At 40.4% G+C, this 9,970-nt stretch overlaps 1 protein-coding gene across 1 annotated transcript; it reads left to right on the forward strand.

Annotated features, from left to right (window-relative positions):
• Positions 1-7,930: 7,930 nt before the first annotated feature.
• UCNL (AGC (cAMP-dependent, cGMP-dependent and protein kinase C) kinase family protein) lies at positions 7,931-9,479 on the forward strand. The gene has a single exon (XM_010258958.3). The coding sequence runs from the start codon at positions 8,036-8,038 to the stop codon at positions 9,254-9,256; it is 1,221 nt and encodes a 406-aa protein (XP_010257260.1). The 5' UTR covers positions 7,931-8,035; the 3' UTR covers positions 9,257-9,479.
• The last annotated feature ends 491 nt before the right edge of the window (positions 9,480-9,970 follow it).

Here is a 9,970-nt window from a genome sequence, read left to right on the forward strand (position 1 = left end):
GACAAAACGGGCTGTCTAGTATGCCTATTGCCATTACTTTCACTGTGGGCCAAAAAGAAAATCTATGGTTTGGGTCTGAAAGATTACAACCAATTTGGGCCCTCATATGCTATGCATTTTGCACATTCAAAGGATCAAGGCACAGGTTTCATGGTGTCACTTCAGTTCTATAACCTCCTCTTGAGGCAGCCCTTTTGTTCCAGTTGATGGGCTATTTTTCCTAGAAGGTGTTGGCCCACATCAGTACTTATGTCGGTCTTGGTTTGATAAGGGTGTCCTTTTGTTTGAGAGTTGGTGGAGAGTAGGACCTGATCCTGAGTATACATTTTGAGTTGGAGAATGACTTTTTGAATCCAAATTGCATTTCTTTTGAGGTGCAAGAAATCAAAATCACCAGATTTCGGGCTGAAAAGTTTTCTACATTTTTTTTTGTGAAAATTTTTGCTACAGAATAGAAAAAAAAATTAAAATCGATCAAAGTTGAGCCTTATTTTTAAAGAAAAAAAAAGTCATTTTCCCCCCTGAATAAAATGTCAAATTTTCATACATGTATACCTAAAATAACTATAAGTTGGGCCTTCAGGCCCAGTCTTATCTAATGGCTAATAAGATTAACTCTAAGCAATCACAATGTTTTGGTTTGGTAAACCAGATCCAGGCCTGGCCCAATAGTAGCCTAGGCCTTGGAAACTTCTAGACGAGTTTCTTGAGACATCTTCGTTTTCAGAATTTATATCCCAAGGAGTGGCACAGACGATTCCCTGCAACAAGCCAATCATGGCGATTTGTACCTCTGAGTGAAAACTACTACTCCGTTTTTACTATCACTCTCCCTCGTTATTGATTGCACAGGACTTACAAGGCAAGATAGTTGCTCTCAATTTTCTTCAGAAATTCCTTTGTGTTTTTTTTTTTTTTTTCAATTTGAAGGCAGCAAAATCTGCAGTCTGGTTTCTGAATAACATAGGCTGACCTTTTAGGCCCATACATGCTTTCTCTTTCAGCATCAGCTATGTTGATTGTCATCCCTTGATTTCAATCATAGGATCTGAAGTTTTCCATGAAATTGGAGGCTATTCCCCGAAGTGGGGGCTCCTTCATCCATGTGGCTGAGCTGACTAAATCAAAGGGGCCCACTATGCTCAACCCACATTGTTGCCTTTCCATGTGGCAAGCTTCAGAAAAATAGCCCTTTCCACTTAACAAAGAGAAATATGTTTTTCTTTTTATTTCACAGAAAAAACAATGAAGAAAAGTTATTGTTCATATGAAACAATTCAATAAAATACAAGTTTTGGGTCAAACTGTATAAACTGGGCCTAAGAAAACTCAAAATGTTGTGATGATCAGATTAAATAGTTTGGGGTTGAATTTGAATTGCATCTGACAGGAATCTCCCACTTGGACCAGTTCAAAATTTATCAAATTATGACTTCAATGAAATCATTCAAAGGAACCTAGAAGTAACTTCAATAGGTTGAGATAGTTTGATCACGTGCATAAAAGACCATTTATAACACTCATTAGAAAAAGTGATCTATTACAAGTTACAAGTTGAAGGGGCTAGAATAACTAAGGGCAAATGAAAAAAGATTTAAATGAAAGTAATAAGAAATAATTTAAGCACCTATAACGACAAAACAGGATTAATATAGCCAACCCCATATAGGTGAGAGTTGAGACAGGATTTAGATGATGATGATGACAATGATGATCATGATGGGCCAAGGCCCATCCCCTTAAACCCAGCCTGTGGGGAAGAAACTTTTGTCTTTGCGTAATTAAAAATGATCTTTTTTTAAAGTATTAGAATCAAAGATTAGATTGGTACAAGGAATGATAAGCTAAGAACTTGATATTATTTGATAAGCAATGTAGATACAGATATAGATTATTAAAAATGTGGATAAATCTAAAATTAATAAGATTTTTTATTACACCAAATAATGACTCTTACCTGAGAGAAAATTAATTTTGATTATCTGTGCATATTAAAATATTTCTTGGGTACTATTCGTGAAATAGAAGTAACCCTGTTTGTTTCTGGGACATATTTTAACAAATCTCTCCTTGTATTCAGGTTTCTTTGTTTGTACTTGGGCTAAGCTAGCTGACTAGCTCCCCCTTTTTCTTTGCATTAGGGCCCAATCCTAGAATCTAAACCACCCAAAATATGCATCATGTTTTCAGTGGCCGAGATTCAAGCAGCTGACACCAAATGATGGGCCTAAGGACCAGCTCACCACCATCAACAAATTAATCCAACTTGCTTAATAAAGGGTATTATATATTAATGAATTAGGCTGAGAGTTGAGCTCTTAAGTCTTGAGGCTCCCCCCTCTTCAGGCTTCAGCAGTAGATGACCACCCACCATTAATGGACTAGTCTATCTATGATGAAAAACTTTGGGTACGGAAGACTCAGACTGCTGCTGTACTGGTTAGCAATTTGGATTGTGGACACCCTGGAAATAGAAAGACCAGAGTAAAGCAAAACAAGGCTGAGATTCAGAACATGCAAGCACAAAAGGGTACTTTGTGGGTACCTATTTGACCCATCGTGCATCCGTGTGGACATGATAAAAGAATGTAAGAAATGTATGCGTGTTGCCCACTTTAGCCATTACACAAGGATCCTCTCAAGTAAGCCAAACCAGAAACCACCCATTAAAATGAACGAAACCATTCTTCTATAGTTTTTCAATGATCAAATGAGTGTTATTAGGCCAAGTCTTCCTCATCAATTTTTAATTTGATTAATCTCATCTGATCCAATTATTCCACTTAGAAAGTATTAAAAAAAAAAAAAATTGGGTCGGAAATGCATTTGACACGTGGCGAAGAATCGTTGTCGTGTATCGAATGGGATGGTCTAGATTTTCCATGTCAGCCCTCCACTGTGGACTTCAAGGTCAGCAATGACAAGAGGAGGTGAAAGAAAGGAATAGACATATACCAAATGCATGTATAAATAAGCTCCTGATGTTTGCCTTTACATGATGAGAGCACACTGTCAATCATAAAACAAAGAATCCTTTTCAATATGAGAAGAATCATGGCCGACCATGGCATCCTCCTCAACGAATACATGCCCTTCTGTTTAAAGATTTTTAAAAGTACAGAGAGTTGCTAGCTTTGACATGGATGGAGGAATAAAGATTAGTAAGTTTAGTTACTTTAACTTAGGTGGAAGCTTGCATTTTTCTCCCACATAATGATGGCCGACCAGAGCACATTTTATGAAACTTAGAAACCATATAGAGTTTTTGAAATTTTCTTGGTGGGGTTGTCATGTTCATTACACGCTCAAGAAAGCCACCAAAAAGAAAACAGTCTAAAAGATATTGTGTCACTTAAAGTAGGGGAGAGGTGGGTCTAGCTAGGAGGACCCTTTTCTCCAAAGAAACCCATTACATAGAACAAAGAGGGAGGGGTCACTCATTTCTCTTTCTCCCTTTCCAACCTAAGCCAAAACCAATGAGAAGATGTTAAGTTTGTCCTCAACAGTGGCTAAGGAGAGATCCATCAACATGGCCTACAATAGACCACATGGGCTTTCTAGTAAACAAAGAAGAAATGTTAAAGAAACCTATTACATGGAACAAAGATGGAGGGGTCACTCATGGGGTCACCCCTCTCTCTCTCTCTCTCTCTCTCCCCAAAGCCAAGACCAATAGAAATCCATCGATATGGCCTACAATAGACCCTATGGCTTTTGTAGTAAACAAAGAAGTAATTGTTTGTGCAACTTTGGTTGAGTTGGAAGTCATAAGTAAGCTTGCGAAAATTAAACAAGAATCCATTACCTAACCTAACGAAGACTCCCTTTTAGATAAGATGGGTGGTCTCACATCGTCCTTGATTAGTGTAATCTTTGTCAAAAATTTGAGAATAAATAAAATGGTGGAGAAACCGAAAAACAGAACTAAGGATTTTGAGCTTCAAACTAATTAATTAGCAATTCCAGGCTGAGTAACATTTCAAAGTTATCAAAGATTAAAGGAAAGGGATGGATTACTTCAGTGATGTTAATGGTTGTTAGTCTATTTAATCATAATCAAGACAGTAATCAATATTAGTGTCTTGTTGTGTATTTCACATGAAATTTGACTCTTCAAATTTAGGCATAATTAACTTAGTGGGGCTGAAAACAGCCAAAAGAAAGATTTTATATGTAATAAAGTGGTGGATTACTTCAACTTAGGGATATAGATTCAATCATGTGAGTCAATAGGGCCCATAAAACCACCTTAACTGACTTGATTGGTATCTTGGTGAGTACAGGAATAATTGAACAATGTTACAAGGAGCAAGACAAAAACCCCTGGCCGATAAAAGGAACAAGGCCACATGTCTTTGAACAAAAGAACCCTAACAGATGAACATTCCTCAACAGTAAGAACCAACTCCCTTGCCACAAAAGAAAAAAAACACACAGACAGATTCTCTTCAATTTGTTTCAGCTGAGGAATTATTAATAAAATCAGATTTTTGTGGACCCACTTTACAATTGATGAAATTATCTTGGACATCCAATCCAAAACAATAAACAAGATCAGATGGTTATTATTATCCGACCTGCAAACTGTAGCTGAAAACTGAATCTCAGTTTTATCAGATGCAGGGCTCAAGTAGCAAAGAGTGCAATTGGGTATATTGGAAGTGAGCTACTGCTCAAGCATTCTGCAAATAAGCAGGTGAAGAGATTAACTCAGTCCAGATGCTTATGTGGGCCCGGTTGAAAAATGTAACCAAAGCTGTAAAAGCAGGTTTTGCAGGGCCTCAAGGGGATTGAACTCATTGAAGGGTCAGGTCAAGGGTTGAGTCCTCATGCTGGGGGCCTGGGGCAATCTTAGCAGTTTATTTTGTAGATATTGAGAGATTTAGGTTGATATTAGACATTTAAGGTCCTTTCACCCACATGAAGCAGACCATGTCAATGTGGCATTGTAGATTGTGCAGTAGTCTAGTAGGCTTATTAATGAGAGAGAGATGTAAATCAGAAGATGATAAAAGTAATCACGGGTATTTAGGTTGTTAAATACTCCCTTAAACAATTAGAATGATAGCATTGATACCTTAGAATCTCTTGTTTGATGGATTTAAGAAACTGTGGGACATGGAAACCTATTAGAAAAGTCTTTGCCAGTCTACAAGTGAAAATTTTCTGGGTTTGTCATAATCATTACACTGATTTAATAACCCAACCTACTACAAGTGTTTTAGGAATATCTATCTAAATGCCTTCTTTAGGGATTTGGATGAGCTCTGATGGATACTTTCTCTGGGGAGGGACAAATCAGGTCCTTCTCAGGCCAAAACTACTGGGTTTGGACTTTTTTACTTGAGGGATATTGGTAAAGTACAGATTACAGAAGTCTTCTGTCTCAATTCACAAAGCCCACATTCTCATCCATAGAAGTAGAACCTCAATCAACCCATAAACCCCTCCCCCTAAGAAATCCAAATCTAGTGATTTTAGGCTAAGGAGGACAGTCTGTGTTGTAGTTTGGACTTTGGAAAGAGGAAAAGTGACCATAGAGTTAATCATTCTATTAGCCATTAATCTAATTCAATATAGTTTTGTTGTAACGAAACCCAACACAGTTTGTTTCATCAAAATGAAAGCCTAAATAAAATAAGGCCACAAAATGATTTAAGAAAACCTAACCAAATGAGTGTAAAGGAATTCTTTTTCCTTGATTCGAGGGAATTGTGGCTTTGGCCCCTAGTGGAGACTTGGAACCCCGTAGGCCAAGTACAAATACAAGGCTCAAGGAGACTAGCTAGCAGGCACATAACAAGTGGCAACATTTGGATCTATTGTGGGTCCCACTGGCTAGATGAGAATCCTTCCCCTAGTTGGGCCAATGGGCCGTGCAGGTTAGGTTGTTATTGAGCATAGCTTAACCAACTGTTTCTAGCTGGCATCTTTTCGGTATCAATTAAAATTTGGATTACGATTTGTGAAGCAAAAGCTCTGTTTCAAGCCCAACTCACATTTATGATCTCAAGCATAGCATGTGCTTTCCCCCCAAGAAAATAAATGGTGGAACCAACTGTTGAAACATCAAAGAAATGGGATCAAGCTCTTAGATATGTCTCCTCCATTTCATGCAACTACTAGAGTAACCAAAGATCAAGACTCTCTCTCTCTCTCTCTCTCTAGTTAAACAACTCAAACGCTTATTAAGAGAAGAGAATTGGGTATTCAAGTGTCCTATTCTTGAGTAGTAATTTTATTACATTATCTCTTCTCATCATCAGAAACAGGGGTGCCCAAATCACTACCTAAAAGACAGGGAATTTCGTATTTGGATTTTGGAATCTTCTACTTTAGGTTTTTTGTCAGTTCCTGATGGCAAAGGGAAGAAACAAAACTGAGTGGAGAATCCTCTGTCAAGAATATTTGTTCTGTTTTGGTAAACTGAACACCCTCTTACCCTCCAACTCCAAGGAATGAAGTTGGATTGGCCAGAATACACAAATAAAGGAATCAAATTCCAATTCCCTCAAGGCATAAGCAAAAGCACAACTCACCACCAAGAAAGCTCAAGGCATTATGGGTTCTCTCTTTTCCTTTTGTTTTTTGCTTCAACTTATTGCTATCTTTTAGTAGGTTAATTATTGAAGAATTTTCAATCAGTAACGCCTAATTGAATAAAAACAAACAAATCCTTGAGTTCATGACCTGCTTAACTAAACCAAACCCCACCAAATTCCAAACAAATCCCAATTAGAAGGAACAAACTCAGACCCAAAAACTCAATCAGAAGGAACAAATTTACATCTCACTTAACTACAAGGAACAAAATAACACCCCATTTGTCTAATACATTACAACTAAAAAGCCATTTGAGATCTCTATGATCAGAGTATCAGACCTCTGTTTTTTTATATATTTCGTTTTAATGCAAACACGTGCCGCTGCCTACTAATTATTTGAAAAAAAAAAAAAAACTATTAGAAACAACAACGATAGCAATATTAAAAATAGAAATATTGGGACTATAAAGCAATAAAGGAAGAATTAAATGGCCTTAAAAAACTATAGTAACGGACCCCCCACCCCTCACACAGTACACCATGGAGACCCTTGGATTAATAGCGAAACCCATGTGACGGCCCCACAACTTTACTTTGACATTTTTGCCCTCGTATGTCCTACAACCACACACGTATAAATTCAATATATTTATTATACGCATAATTTAGTAAATCGGGAAGGATCATATTTAGCTTAATATCTTATTTGTATGAAACGTAAAATCTCAAAATCTGTCTCCGTCCAAAAATCAATGTCAAAAAAAATTAAAAAAAAAAAAAAAACATTCCAATGCTTATTTGACAGTTTTGCCCTCATGTATCCTCTCACCTCACACGTGTAAATTCAATATACGAATATTTTAGTAAATTTAATATACGGCTCCGGAGGATCGGGTTTACCCTAATGCCGTATAGCCCGTATGGATACAAATGGTAAAATCCCAAAATCCGTTTCCCAAACGAAAAAAACCCTCTCCAGGCCTCCATCCCAATTTGACATTTCTGCCCTCGTGCGTCCTGCCACCTCACACGTGTACATCCTCCTCTTTAACCAACTCACCGGAACTAAAAAGCCCCAAAATTGGGAATCATTGTAGCATACCCTCAACTCCTCACACCTATCATACACCGGATCCGTCCAATGATTTAAGATCATAATTTTAGCCAATCCGCGTCATCATAACGGTTCAATCAGTTAAGCAGGTCCGATCAGACGGTTTAGACAGTCAGTCATGGGTCCCACTATCACAGGTGGCGCCACCTAGAAGCCAGTTGTAGAATAAGTTCCAATGGTGACGGGACTAGCGAACATTTGCCATTAAAATACTTTTATTATGGAAAAGCCAGAAAAAACAGAAAAAGAAAATAAATAGAAACCCAGTAACGAGAGAGACCTCAAATCAAAACCACCTCCTTTCCTTCCCTCCCTTCTCTGAGAGAGTCTTTCTACATCTTCATCGTCGCTCGAGTCTCTCTCCATCGCTGTCGCAATGGAGACAAGTCCGCCGGAGCTGGACCTCGACAAGTTGAGAGCGATAAGGGTAGTGGGCAGAGGAGCCATGGGCACCGTCTTCTTAGCTTACGAAAAGGAAGCAGACCCGTCTGCGCACCACCCTTTCGCGCTCAAAGTCGTGGAGAAATGCAGCTTCCACTGCAAATTCGACGCTGATCGACGTGCCCGTTGGGAGGTTTCAGTTCTTTCCCGTCTCAACCACCCTTTCCTTCCAACCCTCCTCGGCAGCCTCGAGACGGACGAGTTCTTAGCCTGGGCTGTCCCTTACTGTCCCGGCGGTGACCTCAATGTTCTCCGCTACCACCAGACCGACCGCGTGTTCTCACCCACCGTCATACGCTTCTACGTCGCCGAAATCGTATGCGCTCTGGAGCATCTCCATGGTATGAATATCGTATACCGCGACCTCAAGCCCGAGAACGTACTGATACAGCAATCCGGCCATGTCACCCTCACCGACTTCGACCTCTCCCGGACTCTAAACCCCAGAAAGCCGAAGCCAACAAACACGCCAGATTTCGTGGAGGTGGTGGTTCCTGATGCTAGGCCCAAGCATCGACGGAATTTGACTCGCCTCGTGTCTGTAATGACAGAGAAAGGGTTGAAGAAAGTAAGGTCAGCCCGTGTTTCTCCGGTGAGCCGCCGGAAACCAAGCTTCTCCAATGGAGAACGGTCCAACTCGTTCGTGGGCACAGAAGAGTACGTATCGCCCGAGGTCGTAAGAGGTGACGGGCACGAGTTCGCCGTCGATTGGTGGGCACTCGGGATTTTGACGTACGAGATGATGTATGGGAAAACCCCATTTCGGGGGAAGAACCGAAAGGAAACGTTTCGTAACGTACTGATGAAATCCCCTGAGTTCATCGGCAGACGAACAGCTCTAACGGATTTGATCAGACGGTTGCTAGAGAAAGACCCTACTCGACGTTTAGGATATAACAGGGGTGCGGTGGAAATCAAAGAGCATGCCTTCTTTCGCGGGTTAAGGTGGGACCTGCTAACGGAGGTGTCACGGCCACCGTTTCTGGCGTTAATGGAGGAGGAGGAGGAGGAGGAGGAGGAGGACTCACGACCGGAGCAAATGCCGGCGACCACCATTGACATTAGGGATTACTTCCTGAACCTAAGAGCGCCACGGTCAGTGCCTCCGTCGCCATCGTCGGAGTGCCGGAAAGAAGCGTCGTTGGCCGAGTTCTAACCCCTACAAGTGTAAAAGTTAGTTATCTTCTCCGGTTTGTACATAGAACAAGAAAAAGAGCAAACTGAGCAAGTACAACCCCCCCACGGCCACGACTCACGAACGTGAGTAATTGATGTTAGGGAGAGTTTGGCTTTGGCTGTGTTAATGTTGCATTAAAAAAGCTCTCTTTGTACTTTTTTACTTTTTAGTTTTAATCCTCCTCCAACTCTTTTAACTCCTACCCTCTGTCTTAATCACAACCACATATCCGGAATATTATACGTTGTGTAATCACCACTAATCACACTCATAAGTGGGACCCACAGTGGGACGTATGTGTGTGCGATATATTTTCGATCTACCTATACGCATCTAACATTTTGCATGGATACATGCATCGTATGCCACGTGTATCTGGTATCTGCCCCAGGCTTAGAAGTTAGAACAAGAGGGTCGTACCGCTGGCACTTTCTTTGAGCTCTGGGGTAAGGCTACAGTGAGACATCGGGGTAGGACAGCTTAGGGTGGGTGAAATAGAGAAGAGAAGAGAACTTTTAGAACTACGTAGTACGTACTACTCTGAATTCAGGGCTAGGTAGAGGCGATCTGGCGCTTAGCGATACACCAAAACTGGGTGGAGCCCAGCTCATGCCTGACGATCGGCAGCTTTATCGAACGGTAAAAAGGTGGCAACGCACACTTACATCTTAATCCTATCTTACCTTTAACGGC

Source organism: Nelumbo nucifera, chromosome 7, assembly GCF_055504915.1.
Source record: "Nelumbo nucifera cultivar China Antique chromosome 7, China Antique-T2T, whole genome shotgun sequence".
Lineage (NCBI taxonomy): Eukaryota > Viridiplantae > Streptophyta > Magnoliopsida > Proteales > Nelumbonaceae > Nelumbo > Nelumbo nucifera.

Excerpts from the sequence above, each read along its gene's own strand:
- UCNL (XM_010258958.3), top strand. The coding sequence starts at position 8,036 with ATGGAGACAAGTCCGCCGGAGCTGGACCTCGACAAGTTGAGAGCGATA.